The sequence below is a fragment of the Passer montanus genome, unplaced genomic scaffold (assembly GCF_014805655.1).
Source record: "Passer montanus isolate IOZ18808 unplaced genomic scaffold, ASM1480565v1 scaffold10, whole genome shotgun sequence".
Lineage (NCBI taxonomy): Eukaryota > Metazoa > Chordata > Aves > Passeriformes > Passeridae > Passer > Passer montanus.
Genome location: NW_024356505.1, coordinates 23,138,492 through 23,163,378, shown reverse-complemented (window position 1 = coordinate 23,163,378; position 24,887 = coordinate 23,138,492). Strand labels below are relative to the sequence as shown.

Genomic DNA, 24,887 nt, shown 5'->3' with positions numbered 1-24,887 from the left:
ACAGTCTTTGATAATTTAATGAATTATATTTGTAAAAGCTTCAAGCTTTAGCATATTTTTACTTAATAGCTATACCAGACTAAGGTTTTAATCTTTTCTTACAGTGATGATATCTAACTCCTCGTGCAGATGTGTATAGTTTCTTATATTTACAGTTTCGGAAGGAACAGTTTTATTTCTACTGAAATGTTGAGTAGCCATGGAAAGTGACATAGTTACTTAAGTTCCGTAAACCAACTGCAATATCTAACTCCTCCTGCGGATGTGTATAGTTTCTTATATTTACAGTTTTGGAAGGAACTGTATTATTTCTACTGAAGGGTTGAGTAGCCTGGAAAGTGACATAATTACTTAAGTTCCGTAAACCAACTGCGTGTGAAAATGCATGGCTGTGTTTTTGTAACTGCACAGCCATGATTTAAATTGGAATAATTCTCAGGACTTTTTTTGAGTAATGCATGTTCTAAGCTTTGTCTCTCTCCTTACCTGTTTTCCTTTGAGTTTGATCCCTTTCATGTTCCAGTAAGTGGCTCTGAGATTTTTTACTAGTTATAGGTTGTTCAACTTGTTTTAATCTAGTCTTAGATAAGATTCATAGATCAACATAGATACAGAACAACTGAGATGCACCTCGGAAATGACATTCATAGCTTAAACTCAGAATGGTAACACAGAATTGAACAACTTTTAGGAAATATGCTTTTAAACAGTGATTTAAAACAGTGATTTTGCTAATACATGTAAGACCTGTTGCTGTGACATTGACCCTTAGCTGAACTGTCTGGTTTCATGATTGCCTTGTTTAGCATAAGACATATTGTTTCATAATCTTAGGGTTTATTCTATAGTAATAGTTTGAATTCTTTAAAATAGTATTTTAATGACACTTCCCAAATTGCAAGCTAAATAACCATGACAAAATCTGCGGTTTTGGAAATAAGCCTATAGGTGTGGGATGTATCCACAAAATGTTAGGCTTTGGTTTGGAGTTATTCAAGAAACTTGGGAGACTTCTTGAGCATCTTGCAAAGCAGTGAAACAAACTACCCTAGAAAGATTGGTTTAAGTCTTTCATATTCAGGAATGTCTCCATCTTACATAATTCATAAGGTCTTTTTAAGGTTGGAGAATGCGACTATTTCTGCACCTTCTTTTTGTCTCAAGCAAGAGTAGATTTGTGACAGAGGAAAATGTGTAATAATCCAAAAATGTTAGAGTTCGTGAAGGTCATTTAGAAATATTGATACTGGAATCTCTCCAATGGCAGTTACTGTATTGAAAAAAATCCCAACCAAATAACAAAAGTCGGGGAGTAAAAGTTGTTGCAGTAACACAATGGAAATGCTGGATAAAATACTTTTTTATAAAAAGTCTTGAAGCAGTAGGTGTTATAGCAAGAAGCTACATTACTCATCTGCTCTTACAGTCCACTTGGAAGTTAATCTCTGATGTGTAAGCAGACTGCTGCTCTGGAGTGCAGTGCTGCTGTGGCAGCCCAGTGCAGAAAAGATGGAGTGAGGTGGTGCTTGGGCTCTTTTCCCAGGTACCAAGTGACAGGACAAGAGGAAAAACCCTCAAGTTGCAGCAGGGAGGTTTAGATGGGGTATTCAATGAAATTTCTTCACAGAAGGGGTGGTCAGCCATTGGAACAGAATCCCAGGGAGGTGGTAGGATCACCATTCCCGGAAGCGTTCCCAAAAAGTGTGTGAGTGGCACTTGGGGACATGGTTTAGCAGTGGACTTGGTGCTGCTAATGGTTGGACTCTGATCATAAAGGTCTTTTCCAACCTTAGAGATTCTGTGAAGATGGGAGCAATACCGGGAACCAAGGAAACACCTCTAAGTATTTGGACCTTTTTTCTTCATAGCTCTTGTGTCCTTTAGCCCTGACCTTTTGTTTCTTGACTTTCAGTCTTCATGTGGCTCCACATAACTGTGCAAGAGTGGGGAATTCCTGGTCTGGAGCCCCATACACTGGAAACAACTTCAATGACTGAGGAGAATTGCTTACTTAGTGCTTACAGTGTAACCTTTTTTCAAAGGCATAACTTCTATATACCCTTAATCCTTTTTCCAATATACATGGTAAACATGGTGAAGTGTGAATATCTAATATGCAAAACACGCTCATGACTTTTACTTTTAATTTGCACTTAAATAGATGTTTGCCTCTGTAGTATTTAGAGAAAAAAAGATAACGCACAAGTATTTGCCTATGAGTGTTTTTTTTAAATATCAAAAAAATATTTCTAGTGAATCAAATTTTGCTTGGTATCTTCTGCTTTGGTGTTATCTTCCTGATTTATAAAAGTAAGTACATACTTGCACTCCCTGTACGTTCTCCTAAAAGCAAATCTAACCCAACTTGGCTATAAAGATTTAGGTTTTTGGTGAAAGGGTAGAGTAGATGGACGAAAGTTAACATTTCTGATGTTATGGCAGTAATATGAGCACTTAAAAAGAATACTATTTTTATGATGAGCTCTTAGACTGTATTTTATAATCAGACTCTAGGTATATAATTTTTTTTCCTTAAATACTAGATTTTTTTTCTTCAGTTGTGTTGCAGAATGCTTTAAAAATAAAAAGAAAGTAAAGCTTATCTCTGATTTTTAAAGTGTTTGTGAAATTGCTCTTAAGTGTTTCCTCTTGAATATATCTCCATTTCTGAATAGGTATTCTATACAATATTAATAAGCAAACTTTCAAGTATGACATTGAATACAGGAAAAATAGGCCTAGCTTTATATTATACTCTACTTGATTTTGCAGTTTATGGATGATCATACCTGAGTTTTATGATGCTATTCCTGTGTACAGGGCAGTACATCACACTGCTAACTCACTCTCTATCTTGTGTATGGATCTGTGAGTGATGTGCTGCACTGTATCTTTTTCAGACCTGCATGGTGTGGGAGGACTCATCTTGTTACAGTTAATATTAGCTTAGTCATGGCATTGCTATAGGCATTTGTTTTTTGAAATAAAGGCTTTTTTTTAATCAAAAATTTCTCAGCTCTAATGTAGCTTTGAGGAAGCAACAAGTTCTGCCATTAGAAGAGTCAATAGCAGTTAACTGTGGGCATGCATGTCTCTCACTTACTCAAAATTGGTTAAAAATATGAAGGAGTTCAAAACTGAGTCATAATTTGGCACCGCAGGAGAAGCTTCCTCCTCCACCCTAATTCACTCCTAATTCCTGTTCTGCAAAAAACATTACAACAATAGATGCCTGCAGGAAAGGTAAAATAAGGAGTCTTTATTCAGAAGTTTACTAAGTAAAACATAATTGAGTGGAAACTCTTGAGCTATGTGCCAATTCAGTTTGAGCACATTAGTTTTGTGCATCAGAAGACTGTGCTGACTCCACTAAGGAGGCAGTTACTTCTGTAGTACAGAGCATTTCAAAATAGTACTGGTGTAAGGAGCTTCATTCCTGCCCATGCCTCTAATGCTGTGCTGCTTCTGCAGATGTGCCATACAAGTGCTTGTGTTGAGATGCTGTGAAGGATATTTTTTATGAATGCATCCATATTTAAGTCACTTCTCCCCTCCTTTCCAGTACTGAAAATCTAGAACAGTTCTTATTGAGCACCATAAAAAGTAGAACTGGAAAAACTGAGGAAGCCAGCGCTCGCTCAGGTGCAGGATCTGGGAGGAGCAGGAAGAGTGAGAACCTCCTGAGTTGGTACTGTTGACATTTGGGTGTTGTGAAAACTATCTCCTCAGGCTGCAGTATGACTCTATTAATAAAAATAAGATTGTTGCAAAAAAACATAGTAAGTGCTTCAGATTTAATACTTTTAGGTTGGAGAAATTTGTCTTGAAACTGAAAACTGGAAGAAGAAGCTGAAGAAAGGAATATAAAAATGGATAATGATAAAAATTATGAAAGCAAAAGAAAATTAATTTTTTGTCATGTATGTTGAGGCTTGAACTATCCTCTGAATAAGAATAAAAGTTTGTATAAATGTAGGAGTAACTAAACACAGCAGGCTGGCCAGTTGACTAATTACATCTTGTCTGCATTTTACAGTGACTTAATTCAGCCTTTCCAATTTTATGTGTTGGATCATTGAAATTGAAAGCTTTTCTAGCATAATAATGAAGTAATATAGTATTGAATAAGGATTACCCCCATTCACAGGGAAATCAGCGAAAGTGAATGCAGAGTTAACAATGCATAAAAATTCATTGGTTTATAATATGTCTAGATTATTTTTGCATTAGGATGAACTTAGAGTGTTCTCATAATAAGATAAAGTTTGTATTTCTGATTATTGGACATGGATTTTGGGAATAAAAGGAGCACTGACAAAATGTCAAGCAAAAAATGTTTATGGTTACAAAGAGAAACTGATGTTGGATGCTTTTGAGTGCTTGTTTTTCTCCAACTGCAAAATAGTTAGAAGATATAGTTTAGATATAGTTTAAAATAGTTTAGAGAAGAGAAAAATAATTTACTAATTTCTGTGTGGAAAGGGTGAGGATTTTTGTTTTCTTTCTGTTTTTAAGGCTTTATGCCTAAGACCAACAGTGCCAATTGCACTTCCACACTGTATCTGAACATTTTGTATGTTTCTGTTGCTGTGACTGAACTTGATATCATCAAGGTAGGTTCTGGTTCCTTGCTTTTTTTTGTTTATATAAGCTACTGCCTTGCTATAGAGGACCAGTAATTATTCATATGATTTCTGATTGTCCCATATTTTTTGCTCTAGGTTTTCAGTCAAGACTCTGATTGACCGTTCCTGTTTTGAAACTATCGATGATACTTCCCCTGAATTTAATAATTTTGCAGCCATTCTGGAACAGATTCTAAGTCATCGACTGAAAGGTGTGTTTTGTTATTTAACTTCCTTATTGGTGATGATTTTACCATGAGAATTTGTTTATACAAAACCAATGTGCATCTGTACAAACTCCTTGATGCTGAATGAAAGCATTGGCTTTCTTTGTGGGTCTGTCCTATTGCTGTTACCTTCCTGTTTTTCTGCATTACTATGGAAAAGCAAACTATTTCTGTGAAACATGTTTCCAGTGATCTTGTTGGAAGCCTTCTAGGCTGGTAATTAAGCAAGTGAATGTTGCCATGGTGCTGAGCTCTGTCTGCTTTTCTGCTTTATGATAAGGCTGTGTCCTAAGAGTCTAAAAGACAATTATATTATCTGCTTCAATAGGAGCTACAGAGCGTATCTGGTGCTGCTCCCATTTCTTCCTCCCTTCCTTGCTTCTGTTGCCTTCTTTTCCAGATACTGTTTTTAGGTCCTTTCATTCTATTGCCCCAGCCCTTTAGTGAAGCTGGTTTTTTTGCTGGAATGTCCTGAAAGAGATTGCTTTTGAGAAAGGTCAGTTGTTGATTTTCTTCTTGTATCAAGTCAGATGCTCTGGTTCCAGATAATGCCTGTTTGCATTTTCCAGTTGTTCTAGGGGAAGCTGCTTTGCTCAGAGAACAGTGTGTGCTTTAGCAGTAGCAGTCACTAGAAGAGGACTTTGGAAGAGTCTTCTCTTTTCTCAGTTCTGTGTACAGTTTCTGAAATGATTTGAGGATTATGAAGAACATCATAATCATCTAAATATAGATGTGTAATATGACAATCTACTCATTTTCATACTTTTTAATATTCATAACCAAGCTTTGTGAACAATACTGTGTGTAGGCTGACATTTGAATAGCACAATTACTACCTGCTGTGGTTCTGTCAGAGGAGGAAAAAAATGGTGCACAGTATGTTAGAAACATAGGGTTTGTCACATTGTGACAAAGATTTTTTGAGTGATTATGGGTACTTAACAGCTTGACTCTGCAGGGAAATTGCTCTCTTTTCTCCTCCTCCTCCAGCTTCAGCAATATTTGTGCAAAAGTAATTGTAAATTTTTTTTGTCAACATTCTTTTGCTTCAGTCTTTTATTCAGAACAGGCAGTACAGAGAAGAAGCCTTGACAAGTTGGCAAATGGAATTTGCAAGTAAAAAATAATTTCAAGTAAGAAATAGAGAAATTCAAATAGCTAAATTTTTGTTTCAGTCTTCCCCTTGTAATTGCTAGGATACTTTTCTATGTTTGCAGAGTTAAAATTACAGAAAAAAAAGTGAGAACTTGTGGATTATGTTGCAAATGGAGAATGTTTTGGTAATAAGCTAGTTGACTGCTTGTAATTTTTAAAGATTTTAAAATAATAAGACAGAAATTGAGATAAGACATGAACTATGACACTTCAGATTTTAAGGGGGTATGTATTCTGCTGCTTGGGGCTTGAAAGAAATTGTATTTTATTGATGGAATTGACTGATATATTCTGAATGCATACTTAGTGTCAGTAGGAAGAGACTAAATACAAACTGGTGATTGCAGTGAGTTGTATAAAGTGTTTTGAAACTGGCAGAACATACTTGATTTGTTTGCCTATAGTAAGATAAATAGCTTCATTGTATCAAAGCTGTCAGGATAATCTCATGGCAGTGTAGTTAAACAGGTGATTCAGATTTGAGAGTTCAAGTATATTACTTTAAGGCCATGGCAAACAACAGTTCTTAATCTTTAGCTTTCTTTGGAAGTACTGGGTGAGGAAGGAAGAATTAAAAAAACCCCAAAACACTTTATGTTATAAAGTGTGAAGTTTGCTTTTATTAGAAAACTTTTACTGGTAACTCTTCTGACATTAAATGTAATGTATTTTTAAGGAGCAAAGCATAGTCTTGATGGAATATAGTGAAGGTTTCCATTTTTTGGTCTCGTGCTTAATTAGGATCCAGACAAAAAAAATCCAAACCCAAAATGGCAGGAAGGGAGGATGGTTATTTTAAAGGGAAAAGAGTTCAGCTACAGGGATTAGAATTTTACACTTTTTCTAAAACCCTTGCAATAAAAAATTCTGTAATAGTAGTTGTCCAAGCCTTATCTTCCTGGATGTTCTAGGAAAAATGGTTGTTGCAGAAACACAAGGACCATGTAAAATGAATTTTTGATAGGTACCTGATCTGATGCTCCTGGTAGCAAAAGGGTCATGAAATAGCATTTTTTATTTAACCACCATGAGTGGTTTTGTAGATTCGTATTTTTATATTCACTCTCATTGAATAATTAATTTTTGGAAAGTTTTTAGACTCTCATCCAGTCCAGCTTCTTTCTCAAACCAGGGCTGTCACAGATTACTCATGACATTGTCCAGTTGTAGTGAAAATGTCCATAACATTTCTTAAACTCAGTGCATTTTGCTACAGATTTTTATTTTCCACTTTGCTGCCTAACATTGACTTTGCACTTACCTTTCCTGGTTGTGGTCTTTATGGGGTCCTGTAGTGAGCCAGACCAAGAAGTCAAACAGGCAGAAAACTAATGACTTTCTCTGTGAATGCACATTTTTAGCCCAGCGACTCATATTCTTAAGAATATTTTACATACATATTTTGCTTAGTAGTAAAATGAGATTGGCAGAAGCAAACCAGCTCACACAACAGAGATGTGTAAATGCTGCTTGAATATATGTATGTTCATGTGATACAGAAGATTTGGCACATATGGCACCAAAATAGTTCCAAAAAGTAACAAAAAAGTCAGCACAGCTGTGGCACTACCTTACAGCTAGGTGTACTGCCAGTAAGTATCAGTCAGGAATAGGCCACTGTTGATGGTAATAGCAGTCTGAATTCCTCTAAGGATGAGAGATTGAGCAAGCTGTATTAACTGGTTTTTAAAGGACTGCCTTAAGCTCTAGCCAGTGGAGAGCTATTTCCCTGTGCTGTGTAACACTGTGTGTGCAGTGTACCTGGTACTTCCTGCAAGTGCTGGATGTATTGAGGACGTGGAGTTGACTAAAGTTTGTAATGAGGAGGTTGTAAGGCATGTGTTCTTCTTGTCATTGAAGTAAACTGTGCAGCATCCCTCCTGGCAAGATGTGATACTACTGGACAGGGCAGCTGAAAATCTTGAAAAGGGAGGAGAGAAGAAATAACAGAAAAAAAGATGAGTGACTAATTACTCTTTTATTTCTTCTTAGGAATAAGCTTTTGCATCGCTTTACAGCAGAGATTAAGTGTTACTCTGGGAGGCATACAGGGACAATGTATTTGAAGGTCCAAATAAGACCTCTAGTCCTGAAAGAGATTTTACAAATTTGTGTACAAATGTACATGTATTTGATAGCCTTTAAAGCAAGGTGAATAATTTCAGGAGCCATTTTTTTTCATACCATTGTTTGGAATTTTTTCCATTCTTGACCATTCTGTACTGTGGAGATGAAGATGAAGTATCTTGTAGTGTTCTGTGTGGTTTCTTGTTTTCATTTCTGGACACAGATTTTTCAGGTATTTTTCCTGTAAGTGTCTTTTTTATCAGATCAGCCAAGTATATACACATAGTGCAGAAATGGTAGGACATCAAAAGTGTTCAGCAGCAGTACTTGGGATTTGATCTGAGATATATCCAATGATTTAAAACCTGAAGTAATTTCAAAATGATGTGTATTTTGTCTTTACTATATAACTAGACTGTATTATTTTCTGCCTTTTCTTATCACTTTTAAGTTAGTATTAGGTGAGTTACTACTCACTTAATGAAAAATGTGAATAACTACTGTAGATTTCTATGGCCATAATATAATTTGTGCAGCAAAAATGTTTGATATCCAAACTCCTAGCCAGTATGTGTGTTTAGAAAATAGTGTAATGTGTCAGTGTGTAAATGTATCTAGTGCATTTTGCTTGTGACTTGTGTAATTTTTGCATATCGTGGTTACTGTGAGCACACTTGTCATCTGTATGCTTACTTGCATTTGCCACCATGAGGACACAAAAATTATGCTGTACTGTGCTATTTTGACACGTTCACAACTTCGTGTGCCTATTTTCCTGTATGTTTAGGAGGCACTATAAACATACCAAAAGCTTCTGCTTGGGTAGTCCATGGAAGCTGATTTTATCTATCCAATCTATGTAACTCCTAAATTTCAGGAGTTCTTTGAGTCAGTAAAATGCAGCTTGCAATGCTCTTTGTTCTGAGAGAAACAAGTCTGCTGGATTAAATTATTAAGGTAATGGTGATATAATGGCAGTGGAAAAGGTTGAGGGTATAAAAACTAAAGGCACTACTGTCATGAAGAAGACAAACATATAGCTGTGATAGCCCTTTATTTGGTGCAATAATGTTAGCAGAATAGCTTTTGTTACTAGATTTAGTATCTATACACACATACTGAATTATCCTTTTTGACTAAGAAGAAACAGGAGAGCTCTTGTGTAATTTGTGGCTTAGTTCATTCTTCTTGTATGGAGAAAATTTGTAAATGAACTTATAATTGTCTTGGAGGACTGAGTTTATGGGTCTCTGAATACTCTAAGTATTTAATGACCCATTTTGTAGGCTCAAAGTAAGGATAGGTATCTCAGAAATTCCTCAAAGATCACGCCAGTTTGTTAGCAAGAAGTTGTACTAAAACTTACTTTTTATTGGATAGAAAAAATTCCAGCAAACTAAATAACATAGGGGAATCTGGAGACAATCTGTCTTTACCTTGCAACATCATAGTCATTTCTTCTTTGCAACTGTGAAACTTTGGAAATTAAATTGGACTGTAGTTGATCAGCGATCAGACTGTTCAATCTTATTTGTGAAGAATTTATTGGGCATGAAAAGGGTCTGTGATAACTGTGGATGTTTGTATCTAGTTGTCAGAACAGAAATGGGTTGATACAAGTAGGTGTGCAGCAGTTTGCAAAAATGTGGTGAAAGCAAAAGAAAAGAAAATCACAATTTGTTTCTATTTGCTTTGCAGTTCTGTAGACAGGAATGGAATTTATTTGAACAATGTTTACTATTACACATGCAGCTTCTGTGTTTACCTAACAATTTTGTTTGGCTGACAAAACCAACATAATTTCTGTTGGAATAGCTGTCAGCTTCTACATCTTCTGATGACATATGAACTTTACAGCAAAGACCACATGCTCATTTTCCTGTGCACCTGCTGAGAAGCTTCCTCTTTCCTTATGACATACTTTGACAGAATGTAAGTTCTATACTAAAACTAGCTTTCAATTTTATTAAGATCTTTTAAAATTTAGCTATGATTTTGAAACCATAGAACAGCCCAACAGAATTTGGAAGGGTCCTTGAGGAATCATTTGACCCAATTGTTTGGGGATGGGAGTTTAGATGAGAATATCTGGCACCCTCTCCAATCATATCTTGAAAACATCCTGTGACGGAAACTCTACCACATAACTGGGGATGTTGTCACAGTGAATTTTGGTTCCTGTTCGAAAAAAAATTTCTTTCTTGGGATGCAGCCTCTCCCAGTGCAACTTGTATGTGTTGCCTTTTGTCTTCTGTGTGGCTCCTTGGAAGGAGGGAGCCTTCACCCTCTTTAAGTACTGGAAAACTATAATGAGTTCTCCCATTGAGCCTTCTCCTCCCTAGAGAGAAAAAACCTAATACCTTCAGTATTTCCTCATGGGACAGGTTTAACAACCCTTTGAACATCTTTCTGACCTTCCTTTGGATCCTCTCCAATCTGATCCTGCCCTTGAATTGTAGAGACCAGAAATGGACACAGTACTGCAGGCAAAGCCTGACAGGTGCTGAGTAGTGGGAGCTATTTAATTTCTCCTTCTTGAGACTTTTCACAGCTGTGTGCATTGGGTGGTTTACGGGCCAAATAAATTTCAAATGCTGAAAGATTTTAAAATTTTAGTAAATCTATAGTTTAAAATCTTATTTGGTATTTCTTAAAATACATTCTCACTATTCTCAGTCAGTCTTTTCCAGCATTTTTTTGTGTACAGATAGATTGAGAAAGTTTTTTTCAGATTATATTAGTTATGAGAATGAGGGCAACGTTTAAATGTGTAGGAACAGAATAGTGAAATGTAGGAGACCTTGAGTCACAAAAGGTGCTGAGTTGGCTCCGAGTTTCAAGGGAAGATAATGCTGAAGTCTGAAGCCCATTGCACCCTCTCACAGAGCTGGAGTGAGATGGGAGCCCACTGTGATGTTAGAGTATGTTGAATTATGGCCAGCTGGATTTCTTGATCAGTGTAAGCCAAGTCAGTGCTGTGTGCTGGTATGGATTTCTGTTGTAAAGTTACTTATTGTTTTAAATGACCATGTCTTTTTCAGGTGTTCAATTGTAAAAGGAATTGCTATGCATTAGGAGCTTCAGAAAACTGGAGTGAAACTGGTTTTTGCTAAATATATTCTGCCCTTAGGATAGTTTGAAAAAAACCACAAAAGTTACTATATCATATGCTTGCCTTTAGGAGTTAGAACTGGAACTGATGATATGAAGTCGTCTTTACACCATAGCTGCATTTAATTTTGTAGGTACAATTGCTAGGGCAGAAATGTTTTTGATTTGGTGAAGAATATGAAAAATATCTGTAGCTTTTTGTGTTGTTAAAATGCTGTTGAATTTTTGTTGCTGTCCACTAAACTTTGCATTTCAACAAAAATAATAAGTTTGTAAAAGCACTTATCATGTGGAATTTCTTTATTTTAGTCCTTAGAGCTGAGCAGATCTAAAACTACAGTAACTGTGACACCTTGGAATTCTAGTTTTTTCTTTGTTATATTGGATATTATATATGAATTCTTCCTGCTTGTGCCTTTTTTTCTTTTCTGTGTGTTTTTTAAAGTCTTTTATCATGCTTTGAATTTAATAAATGTATCTTTGGTGAAGGAAGCAGATGGACCACAAAGTCAAGTGACATGCACCCTCTAGGGCAAGAAGAACCTGCCACTTGAATTTCTTCAGCTCATAGGTGACAGACCTTTGACACTACTTTGGCTATGCTTGAAGCTAAGTCTAGTCATGTCAGATAAAACCACATATTTTGAATTTTATTTTCAGTATGTATGATTTACAGTATCACTCATATATTCTTTCTTGAAATCTGAGCTTTTTACAGAAAAAGTGTAGAAGTCTTTCTCATACATTAGTAAAGCTTCATAACTGCAATTCAAGACTTGAAATAAGATAAAATCAGCTTAAAAAGAACTCATTTTGTATGAAGAAAGGGTTTTGAACATACCACTGCTGGGAGTCACCAGAGGGCAATATTAACCTTATGTGTTCCATACCTGTTTGCAGGTATGTCCAAAGTGAGAGCAGTGTGCTGTTCACTCTGAAAAACGGGGTTGAGCTGTTGTGCTGCTGATGAAAATTATATGGAAATGTTGCAAGTGCTTTGTAGTTTTGCCTTTCATTTTCTAAGTGCAATACATTGCAAACTGGAAAAAATGTGAAGGATTTTGGTTGTAGTTCCAGAAGTGGTAATTATCTACTCAATTATTTTCTCTCAGCTTCTGAGGGAATGTTCTGTCTACACTCAAAAGAAATTGTGATTGCAAAACTTTTTTGCTTATGCATTGGCTTCTCTTCAAATGAAACTACTTTTTGAAAAAATATAATCTGTTCCTAAAATAAAGATAGCATGATCACAGCAAAATGGTGTTTTATATTTATTTCTATAATTTTAAAAAGAAAAATCTCTTTACTTGACTGTATTAGTGAAATGTATATGCTGCCTATAGAAATAACACAAATACTTCTTGTGTCATATTTTTAAGTCATAAGTTTGTGCTCTGTTGTGATTGAAGGGTTCTGTGAAGGACTCTTGGGTATTATTTTAGCATAATAACAAGAAAAAGCCCAAGAAAATACACATATATACACAAAGCCCACCCTAAACTTCTCTTTGTGCATCACTTTCAAACCAAGATGAACTGCATAATGCAACTTTTTTTACATCTGTGGGTCAGTTTTCAGTAGGGATTCATTTATACATTGTTTGTATAAAATCCTTACAGTAAAGGCAGCGTATTGGGGAGTATTTAATTATGTTTATCTCCAATAAGCAGAGAGGGAGGTCCATAAATCTTTCTGTGTCTTGTGTTTTGGTTTAAGGTCAGATCACCTGGTTCGGCTATGAAAGCCCTCGTAGTTTCTGGGACTACATTCGCGTAGCTTGCCGAAAAGTCTCTCACAATTGCATCTGCAGTATTGAGAACATGGAGAACGTCGGTTCTTCTAGAGCTAAGGTAGGGAAGAGAAAGGCTAAAGTGACTTTTTACTACATTGCTGTGACATTTCTCTACCTGTAAAAAACCCACAGTACTTAGCTTGCTCTACACATTTTTTAATTGTTCAAAATATTTTTTATGTGCCTAGTAAATATTTGCTTTTAAAAAGCCCCACTTTTAAATTGAAATGTGTTTCATTTAAGATTTCTTACTCAGTATAAAAATTCTCAATTCAGTGATTGGGTTATATTATAAAAGGATTGTCCTCAGATTTTTTACTTTACATAATTTTTCGAAAAAACAGTTTTTGAAGGGAAATTAAATTCTTGTGTACATGCCTAAGAAATGTTAAAATTGTAGAAATTGGGTGATTTTTTTCTTTTCCCTTCTAGTCATTTTACTTCATGTAGAATTTATGCACTGATAGAATAGGCGTGATGAGCTCTTAAGATTTGTTTTATAGATCTTTCTGAATTCTGAGATTTTAATAGATATGAATATTTAAATACAGCAGATAAGATGATGCAAGGCTATTTTATGAAATATTCTTATAAATAAATAAAACCTTACTATTACTCTGTGGAATACTTCATGCCAAACAGTAGACAGAGAACCTGATTTGTGCAGTGAGCGTGAAGAACAGTGTTCAGTTTTTTAGGGGAGTATTTTGAATGTCTGGATATGAAAAGACAGCAAGCATGTTGACACAAATACCCATCATGTGCACCAGTATGACTGGTGGTCCAGATAAGTGTCGTCCTGAGCCTGAAGCTGTCAGCATGGGTTTGCCTGTGCTAGTTGGCTCTGCTTTCACTGGAGGTGCATAGGCTTTAGTCCTTAGCAAAGCAGCATCATCATTTTCATGGTTTCAGTCACGTTCTAAATAAATGCAACAAAAAGGCAGCTATCCAGGTAAATATCCTAATTTCAGTGGGATCTAATTTAGTTTCTATGTTAAATTTTTTGCTATGCTATTTGTATTTATAAAAGCCATTTTATTTAGCATTTCATAGACTCGTGGAATAATTTGCGTTGGAAGAGATTTTGAAGACTGTCTAGCTCCAATCCCCCTGCTGTGGGCAGAGACATCTTTTAGCTTGAAGCTACTCCCCCTTGTCCTGTCACTACATGCTCTTGTAAAAAGTCTCTCTGCATCTTTCTTGTAGGCTCTCTAGAAGGCCACAGTTAGGTCACCCTGAAGTAGGATTATAATCTATTGCTGGTTCTGGTAGAATGTCTGATATTCAGCTAGATGCCAATAAGCACCAAAGATATTAAGCATAAAGACATCTTACTACTTACCTAAGTATTTGTAAGTTTATATGGTTTACAAGAATTGTTCCTGGTGTTCTCAGGAACATACTCATAACTGTGGCAGCCATTGAAATGTCTTCCTCTTGTAAGCCTCAATCCTGTGCACTAGACCTACAAACACAGCACAATGTGCTTTCCTAAGGGTTATTTTTTTAAAGGTATTGCTGTTGTTTATGGAACTGTTTGAGTGAAGTTTTGCTTTTGGACTCTAAAAGATTTAGGTCTCTTGGATTTGATTTCATATCTGTATTTTATATGCACATTCTATAATAATGTTGTTACTGAGGAGAAAAAATATTGTACAATTAATTTTTTTATGTAAATCCCTCAAATATTTGAATTAACACAGAGAATCACTTTGAGGACAAGTTTCTGCCACTTTACTGTGGAAACAATTGGATGCTTTCAGTACCATTGATTTTAAAATGTTAAGCTTTCTGCCCTGATCTGCTGCCTCTCACATACATGAGCTTTTCAAAAGGCTGGAGCATATAATTAAAGAAAAAACCTCCACCCTCTCCTTAAAACTTGAATAACTTGCACAGTAAACTTTGTGTCCTTTTATTACTGCTGTAATGAAGTATGTCCTAGCAACTGTTTCTGTTTACTGCTAGTTTTATCAGTCATTTATTCAGGTAAATCAATGGTTTCAGATGGTAAAACTGTTTCTTTCTGTAATACTTAAATATTTGATATCTGTTTTGTCTTACAGGGTCGAGCATGGATAAGAGTAGCACTTATGGAAAAACATTTGTCTGAATACATTTCCACAGCTCTGAGAGACTTCAAAACAACAAGGTCTACAATAATTCTTTTTTTGCAATATTTTAGTAAATATTGTTTAAGTGAGTGACTTATATTCGGAAGTGAATGGCGCACTTGATTTGTGTAGTAAAGGATGTCATTAATGAAAGACCTGTAACCTAGTGAGAGGTATCTAGAGCTGGTATGGATTTGGTTTTAGCTTGGGTAAAACTGCAAAATTGAAAATCTTATTGGGATTTAAAAAATGTTGGAATAAGCCTGGAATTCTTGAAAAGTCAGAAGCAAAAAAAAACCTCTCTGAAATAGGAACTAAAGCTGAAATTTTGGTGTAGTAGGGATAGATGTAGTATTCCTTTCAAAATTGATAGAAAGCCTAAGGACTCAGTGTAAAATAATTTTTATAGAACTTCTTCTGAAGAAAAAAGGAAAAGAATTCCAGGAACCTCTTGAGAACTGTAGAGCAGCAGAATTAGTGATCAGGCATAGCTAGGATTCTTGATAAAATAAGAAAAATGTGTAACAGATTTTTGTTTTAACTTTGATGATAAAATCGGGGATGAGAATATTCTTTGTGGTAGAGAATTCTCTAGCAGTTTTGGACTGGTTTTAGATAATGTGATTATTAGATGCAATTTTATCTTGTAATGAGTATGTTTTACAGATTTTTAATGAAGTCATCTGAATACAGGTAGATCTGTAACATGTACTTTGTGTTGAACTCTTAAAGTTTAGACATAATGAATAGAGTATTAAAACAAGAATTTTCTCTGTAAGGACTTCTGTTCGTTTAGCATATTATTTGTTTAACAATATTTGTCCAGAGATTTCCATATAGTTTACCAGTATTAAGATGACTTTGAAACACAACTAGGTAAACAGCCCATTTCATTGCAGTTTCAAGACCTGTTCTCTTATTTTACGCAGATTTGCTTGAATTTATAGTAGACAAGAAGCATAAAAAACAAAGAAAATCTGGAAAAGATTTACTAATGCTGCGTCAAACTGAAAAGTCACATGGGTTACTAAGGAGGAGATGAGGAAGAGTAGGGTCACAAATTATGTAGTTAAGTAGTACATTCTTTGTCCCTGTTTTGATAGCGTAGTTTGTTAGTGGATAACAGTGGTCCTATTTGATTAGCAGTTTCAATTTCATTTATTTGAACATGTTAATGTTTAATATATTTGAATGTTCTTTCAGTGGTATATCTTTTTGAAACAACTTCTCTTGCATTCCAAAGATAGTAAGTGCAAAGTTTCTTTTGAAGTAATGTTTTAAAATACATCTAATGGAAATAAAAAATACTTTTTCAGATTTTAGTTGTATGGATTTCAAAGCCACTAGCAACAATGGACATATTTTCTTTTCCCGTGTGGGATTTCAGACACCTAATAACTAACCTGATTTTTGGGTGATGCTTTGCATAATTTATTTAGCATTTTAAATCATATATTTTACTATATACATCTTTAATAATTATTGGTATAAACTATAAGTTTCTTGTGTTGCACATGTATGTAGAATACAAGATTATCTATTATTCTGATAGCTCTTTTTAAACCTCACTGTTGTGTTTAGCTGCCTGGAGGTAGTACTTGAATGAAGCAGCACATTCTTAGTGCTGCATGTGCATATTACACTTCAAGAGGGGTTGTGTTAAGCATAGGCACAGAATTCTTTTTCTAACTAATTGGTCAGACTCAAAATATAGCAGACTGTTGCGTGTTGTGAGATGTCAAGTGTATAGCTGAATGAAGATTTGTGAATTTTCCAAGGGGACTATTGGTTTGGCTATATTACTGCAGCTGTATTTAACCCTGGCACTGCCAGGCTAACTTCTGCATCTCACCATTGAAGGTGTGCCTTGTCCTTTTTGTGTGATTTCTTCCTAGGCACTATTTTTCAAGAACTTAGTGCAGATTGGTACCTGGCAGTGATTTTACAAATGCCAGTGAAATGGCTGGTAATCTGCATGTACGGTGGGCAATGCTGTTTGTTCACAAGTAAGAGTCACTGTGCTGAATCAGACTGGAGTCCCTCTAGCTCAGTGTTCTGGCTCAGCCAGCTTAGCCTCCTAGTGCCCTTCCTGAAGTCAGGGCATACAGAGCTGAGTTTCTACTTCCTAGCCTCACTATCAGCACTATATGAGAGGAAGTCTTACAGATTTATTCCTTCTACTGAGAACATCTGAGATCTTGGACGACTCATCTCTGTGTAGTGAATGGATGTCTGTTACAAAGCTGCAAAAGTGGGACTTCTCACAGCATGCATTATAACACAGTTCAGTTTCTGGAGCTGTGCCTCAAAACATGTTTTTTCTGGATGTTCACCATGCAGCCAACTGGAGCTCTCTCTGAATTATCCAGAAGGTTTCATGCAATTCTTAAAACAGATGGAGTTTTGGTAGGGCAGCATTGCTGGTATTTGTCTGGTTGTAGTCAGTAATCTGGCACCTTCAAGGTGAACTGTGCATTACAGTTCTTTCTAAGTGACATTTCAATCTTGCCTTTGGTACTGAGCACTTCTTGGTTTCCCTCTTACCACATGTAATTCTCAGGTGAATTCTGATGACCTTCCAGCATGCATCTTCCCAGCATGCAATATTTTAAGAAAAGGTAAACTACATGAAAAATAGCTGATTGGTGCAAATATTTTTTTAAAAAAGATCAACCCCTAGGAATGGAAATTGAATGTTGAACTTTAAAAGCACCTGCAAGTACAGTTGTGAAAGAGAACATCTTTTCATGTGATGGGATCATTATTTCTTTATGTAGATGACACAAATTCTTCCTTTTAGAGGTAAAGTATAACATGCCTTTATAATTATTCTTTGTATTTTATCCATCCTACATGTGATGGGATCATTATTTCTTTATGTAGATGACACAAATTCTTCCTTTTAGAGGTAGAGTATAACATGCCTTTATAATTTTTTTATATTTTATCCATCCTGTTCTACTAGTTCATAGGACTAATGTTGAAAATTCTTTTTGCTTATGTCTAAATTCTTCCGTGTTTTAAGATTGTGCTGTTTTGTGCTATGTCATCTATTAGTTTACTTTATTTGAAATTAAATATGAATGCTTCTGGGGTTCATGAATTGTTTTAGTTTAAACTGGATTTCTTCAGTTTTCTGCTAAATATGAAAAACAGCTGAATTAATTTCTTTTTTGCTGAAGGAGGTTTTATGAAGATGGAGCAATTGTTCTTGGTGAAGAAGCAAATATGCTTGCTGGTATGCTGTTGGGACTCAATGCAATTGATTTCAGGTACTGTATTTGTGTGCTTTACAAAAAAATGCTCAGGAAAAGTACTTACAAATCAATGTATTATGGAAAACATTCTTAAATTCCTGTGGTAGTTTGAGAGACAAATCTTAGGTTGAGGTAAAGAAGAAGGGCAAGGGAGAGATCTTGAATGGCTCTTCTAGATAAGAACCAAGTTATGCTTTTATGTAACTGCATGATTATGGGGTAGTTTTTTCAGGTATCAAAATTCTAAAAGGAAAGAAGTATAATTGCAGAAGGTATTTTAAACCTATTAAATGAAGCTTATAGACATGACATCTTTTAAATTTACTTTTAAACTGTAAGAAAAACTGTATCATACTTGGTTATGTCCTGGTACTTGAGGATAGAACTGTAACTGCATATGTAGAAGGTAATCTTTAACACTTCTAAATTTGAAAAACATAAAATACAAATGACCATTTAATATCAATTTGTGTCAAAATTACCTGCAGCTGAACTGCTTACATTAATTGACCTTTGCAATTTCTAGCCAGGCTTTTGTGGGCTTTCCTATATGGTTAATTCTGTGGTTTTGAGGTAACAATGGTGCAAGCACACCCTAGATAATAAAAAAACCAGCACGGCATGTGTATCTATATATGTACATATATTAAAAAAACCCATCAGCAATATATAAAGATTACAGTGCCTGTAAAAAGATAGAACCTGGCTGGTGCAAGACCTTGTTAATATGCCTGGTTGGGCCAGTTTGGCCCAGGCAGACCCACTGGCAGAGAGTTTCATAATCCAGCACAACGAAAAAGAGACTGATATTGCTGTTCTTCATTCTTCTGTCAGTTCACTGTTAGTATTTACCTTGCAGTGGCATTAATGCTTGTCACAAACCAATATAGGAGGCAAACTGCTAGAAAACAGAATGGATGTGTTGAGTGATTGACCATTGCCAAAAGGCCCTTTAGAGATTTACTGCTGTTTATGTAGCTCTGTGCCAGGCTTGTTGGACCCTTCTATGAGCCAGCTAAATTGTTGAAGAATGAAAAAACATCCCCAGTAAGAGGACTGGATAGTTCTTTTTCAGTTAGCTAGTTTGGTTCACCGGAGCCTCCTATTAGTGTCAGAGATTATGAGAGAAGAATGCTTAGAGAAGAAAAGGAGCAAATAAGGAACGAGCAGTGTTTTCCCTTTCTGGTGGTAAAGAACATTTAGTTCATCTGGCTATGGAACTGCAGCTGGGTGGGGAAAAGGAAAAAAAAGGAATCAATGTAAAAATGCAGATCTTGATGGCTACTGAACTGTCATGGAGTCAGAGCCAATACCAGTGTAAGGAGGGAAATGTTATGTTTGCATTAAAAAAAAAAATTGAAAAAATAGGGAGGGAGAGGTTGAAAACACAGGATAGCTTCTTTTTCCAGCATTGTGTCATTAGATTGGCTTAACTATATCCTCAACATATGTTCTGGAAGAGCAGAAGTGTGCTGCAGGATGATAAGAGTGCTAGCCTTGTGTACAGCAAAATTCAAATCTTACTAGATTTTATTAGTTTAAGCTTTACATAATCTGAATTTAAACTGCTTCTGTATTAGCCCTGTACTTGGAAGGACAGCTATACGTGAATAAGCATTGCAAGATTAGGTCTGCATTATGTAAATCCTCTCATAAATAATCATCAAGTGACTGTGTTTGTCTCTCAAAAGCCTCCGTGGTACATACTAGGGTATGAGAGCTTAGTTGCATGACTACTTGTTCTTTCTTTGTCCTCTGATTTCTAATATAAAGGAACCTGTTAATGGTATTCAGACTGCTGATTGGCTCTTAAATACATTTACATTTTGTCAATGCAGCTTTTAAGAGTCTAAGAATTTTCTGTGCTAAAAGGGAGCTTAGTACTACAGGGGTGTTTTTATTGTGCCACATATCAGAGAATGTTTCAGGTTGGGAGGGACCACAGAGGGTTGTCTGATCCAACCTTTCTGCTCAGGCAGGGTTATCCTAGAGCACATGGCACAGGATTGTGTCCAGATGGTTCTTGAATATCTCCAGTGGGGGATTTCACAACCTCTCTGGACGATCTGCTCCAGTGTGCGGTCAGCTGCACAGTAAAAAAGTTCTTCCTTATATTCAGTTGCAATTTTCTGTGCATCAGTTTCTGCCCCTTGACTCTTGTCCTGTTGCTTGGAACCACTGAGCAGAGCCTTCGCAGTATTGTGATTTGAATGGCTGAGGAGCTGTATCCACTCCTTGCATGTTATACATGAGATTGTTTTTTTCAGTTCAGTATCTCTTATAAATGTTGACTAGCTTATCTATGTGGAGCTGTAAATACAAGTTTGGGCTGGAGATGAGCGAGCTTGTGTGAGAACATAATCTGATTTTTTTTTTCTTCCCTCACAGCAATAAGGAATTAGATAATTGTGCTCTTGGAGGGCTGCTTTTCACTTTCTTTTTCTTTTTATTTTGGGGAAAAAACCAACAACCCTTTAGATGTACTTCCCAAATAGCACTTAAATTACTGCATTGTCAAAAAAGGTACTTTGCAATTCAGTTAGCAGAAGCTGTGACTTATTAGAATCTGTTTATCAATAACAGAGATAGGAATGAGGAATATGAGCCTTGTAGAAGCGTGATCATTTTGTCACTCCTTTGATCATTAAACATAGTTGAAATGCAATAATTTATTTTCAGTAAAAGAAAGGATACAGTGTAAATGAAAGCTTTGTAAAGCTACAGCCATTTAAGAAAATTTTCCAAAAGTTAGGTTCATTTGTGTTCCTCAGCTTCATGCACCTCAGCACCTTTAAGTGTCTGAAAGGAGAAAGACCCTGAAATATTTTTGAGAAAATTACTTTTTACTTAGTAAAATGGTTATATAAGTATTCTGCAAACCCTTTAAATTATGTTAAATGTGGAAAATTCCAAGCTTGTCCATAATTCTTCTGTTTCTGCTGTGTCAGTTAGCTTTCTGGTTATTCTCTTGCCATCTCTGTTTTATTAAGAATAAAAGCGAGTGTTTAAAAATTAGGGTTTATAGCACCAAAAAATTACAAAAAATGAAGTTTCAGGTTGGTAATATTCAACTGTCTCTATAATTTATATTTCTTGTAATAAACTTGTTGTTGTTGATGTTTTATCAGTTTTTGTCTGAAGGGTGAGGGATTGGATGGAAGCTATCCAGCTGTCATAGATTATACACCGTACTTGAAGTTCACCCAAAGGTACTTTTTGGCTTTACTCTGCTTTTTAAAGTTTTATTTCATTGGCAAGATTTTACTTTTTATTTGGCCTCTTATTTTTCATTTCATATGCAAAATGATATTTATCTCTAAGTGCAAACCTGTACACTCAGCTACCTCACTCTTTCAGACTGGTGGAATTGTTACATGATTCATGAAACATGAGTCATGCTAATTGTGTTTCCTTGATTCAGAATAACAGTTCAGTGGAAAATGAATACTGCATCTCCTTTGATGATCACCAGACCAAGCTATCTTCTCTCTTAGGCCTTTTCTGTGTAGCCATAAAACAAAATAGTTATTTTGTAAATAAAAATAATATATACCCTGATAAATATAAGATATGACATAGGCAATATAAGCCATTAGCACATCACAGAGTCGTGACCAGGCTACATCAACTGATTTTTTGCTTCTCTGATCAGCCTTATGATTAATAATTAAAATAATTCTTACTGTCTAATAAATCAAGTAGCAATTTGGCATCACCAAAAAGCATGGAAATTAATTTTCTGTTATTAGGTTTACCAAAAGGAGAGAAGCAGTTAGGAATAGTCTTGAAGAGGTACAACTGAACATGAAACATCTCGTTACTCTCTTGAAGTTTTCAACTAGCTTTAGTGACAAACTATGATTCAGTTTGTATCATGGCAGGATCATGGGGTTATGGAAATGACTACTTAAAAAAACCTAGTAAATTCTGTTAGTGTAGGGGGAGATATAGTTGTAAGGGAAGGTTTTCAAATGGGTACTGGGATAAATCAGAATCACAGAATTGTTAGTGTTGGAAGGCACCTTTGGAAATCACCCAGTCCAAACCCCTGCCAAGACAGGTGACACAGTAGCACGTGACACCTGGAGCAGCAAGGGACACTCCACAACTTCCCTGGACAGCCTGCGCCAGTGCTCTGCCACCCTCCATGTAAAGGAGTTCTGCTTCATGTTGAGGTGGAACTTCTTGTGTTTTAGTTTATTGCCATTGCTCTTCTTCCTGTCACTGCGCACCACTGAGAAGAGCTTGGCAGCATCCTCTTGACACCTGCCTTTGAGATATTTATATGCATTGATGATATCCCCTCTGTCTTCTCTTGACTAAAATAAATTCTTTGAGACAGATGTCTGCATTCTCTAGCATGCACTGATTCTGGAAGATATGAAGATATTTTAACAATGAGTGTACTTACTGTGTAGGGAAATATATTCTGTGAAGTAACAGGCACAAGATCTTTGCTATAAACATAGATATACATTCTGATTTATCTTGATTTAACATAATGACAACCACTTTTTTGGGTTTCTGCTTTTTTTTTTCTTTTTTTTAAGAAACAAAATCTATATTGTAATGCATTTACCCTTTGTACTAAGGAAAGTAGCCCACATACAGTTGTCTAACTTGGCAAAGATCACAAGCAAATGTTGTCTATTTTTTAGGTGGCTATAGAAACAAAAGCTTGAAATACAAATTGTGTTTAGTAATCCATCATATCCCAACGTTTCCATATTGGTTTTTTTGTTTGAAGAGCTTTTTAAGAAATACAATGTTTCAACTTCAACCAGAATTTGCATTTTTATAAGTGCAGCTTTTGACTTGACTAATAAATATGATTCTTCAGTTCTGACAGTATCAGCAGTGATGAAGAAGAGCTGAGAACGCTGGGCAGTAGTGGCAGTGAAGGCAGTACTCCAGAGAACATTGGTCCTCCTTTCATCACAGATGAAAACAGTTGGTACAACAAATGCAAAAGGGTAGAACAGAAGTACCGGCTTGCATTGGAACAGAAGGTAAAAGATTAGTTTTATGTGGGGGCTGTGGAACCAAAGCTCATCACCAGCCAACTGGTGACATATCCATCTAAGTAAAGGCAGGAAAATATATTATTAGATGTTGTTTAGCTTCATGTAAGTGGTCCTATATTTTATGATACTCAGAGTATCCCAAGCATCTTTGCTCACTGATTTGAGAGAAAAGAGGCTTGATGAGTTGGGGAAGAGAATAGCAATAATTCAGGGATCAGATTTCACAATCTGATGTCGAAGCTTTGGCTTCTTTATCCAGTCTTGGAGTTACAGACACTATCTCTAATGCTGTTAGGTTGTGAGCTTGAAGTTCACATGAATTTTCTCTTCCTTAGAGTTCACAGATTTTTATTGTAGGTAGACTGACAGTTGAAGGCTTTTATGATGGTAGTGATGTTTAACACTTAGTCTTAATCTAAACAAAAAGGATCAGCAAAGTAATCCATTTAGATGGAAGGTAAAACTGTCTTCTCAGTGATACGGGGATGGGTTTTTAGAATATAGGTAGTTTTACAACTTGATTGAAGCAAAGTGGGAAAGGAAAACGTGAAAGGATGTGTTTGTGTTGGATTTTAATTTAGGTGGCATATTGAATGTAACTACAGAAACCAAAGGTGGGTTTTCCATCTACCACCCAACATACCTTAAGTTAAAGGTGAAGTGAAATAAATATATATCCAAACCTTTTAATAATTTAGTATTTTAAAGCAAAGTACTTATCAGTTTTTCATAACAGCATTATTACATCCACAGTAATTACAATGCATATTAGCTAGTAGGGAGAGAAGAGGGCCGACTCTTCGTACACAACAAAGAAGTAGTGCACAAAGAAAGAAAGGAGGGGTCAGGAAAAACTACAGGAAAAAAAATTAAATATACTGGTTACATTTTAAAAAATAACTTCTATTAGTGTTTTTATTGTTCTGTTTTCCTAGCATAAGAATTTGATTTTTGTGAAACTCTGAATAGAGTCAACCATATAAAGGGCTGGAGCCATGCAAGGGTGCTTGGAGGTGTAATTATTTCCCTCAATATGGAATAGGTAGAATCAAAATTGGTTTATTTCAATGCACTTGAAAGAAGCTAGACTTTTTCTAAGTATCAGTGAAAGATTCAGTTTTACTATGGAATAATATATATTTATATTCTTTTAAAAAATGATGCATACAATTATTGCTTTTGTGTTTTGGGTCACTTAGAGTTTGTTTTTGAAATATGACCTGAACTATTGCCTCCAGGTTTCTGGTCCAATCTTCTCAGCTGGTATGGTGTCACTTTCCTTATGGAAGGAACTTGTGTTCCTGGGGTCCTCTCTGGTAACAGAGGGCATTTTCCCTGCTTATATAAAGCAAGTATGCTGTTCAAAAGGAATCTCTTCAAATACATAAATGAAAACCTTTCTCTTGAACCTCCAGAAGAAATTCCTATCCTTGCCAGACAAAAATACAGGATCAGCTTGAGTGTACACTTTTCCCCACCGTGAGGAGAGTGTTGTCAGTCTGGAGAAGCATTGAA

At 35.8% G+C, this 24,887-nt stretch overlaps 1 protein-coding gene across 1 annotated transcript in view; it reads left to right on the top strand.

Moving 5' to 3' along the window:
* RUNDC3B (RUN domain containing 3B) overlaps positions 1–24,887 on the top strand; it is a 52,482-nt gene that overhangs the window by 2,386 nt on the left and 25,209 nt on the right. Inside the window, exons 2-7 of the mRNA XM_039711329.1 lie at positions 4,722–4,837; positions 12,902–13,035; positions 15,044–15,129; positions 18,274–18,363; positions 21,477–21,557; positions 23,189–23,357. Coding sequence (XP_039567263.1) covers positions 4,722–4,837; positions 12,902–13,035; positions 15,044–15,129; positions 18,274–18,363; positions 21,477–21,557; positions 23,189–23,357 — 676 coding nt within the window. The remainder of the gene's footprint in view (positions 1–4,721; positions 4,838–12,901; positions 13,036–15,043; positions 15,130–18,273; positions 18,364–21,476; positions 21,558–23,188; positions 23,358–24,887) is intronic.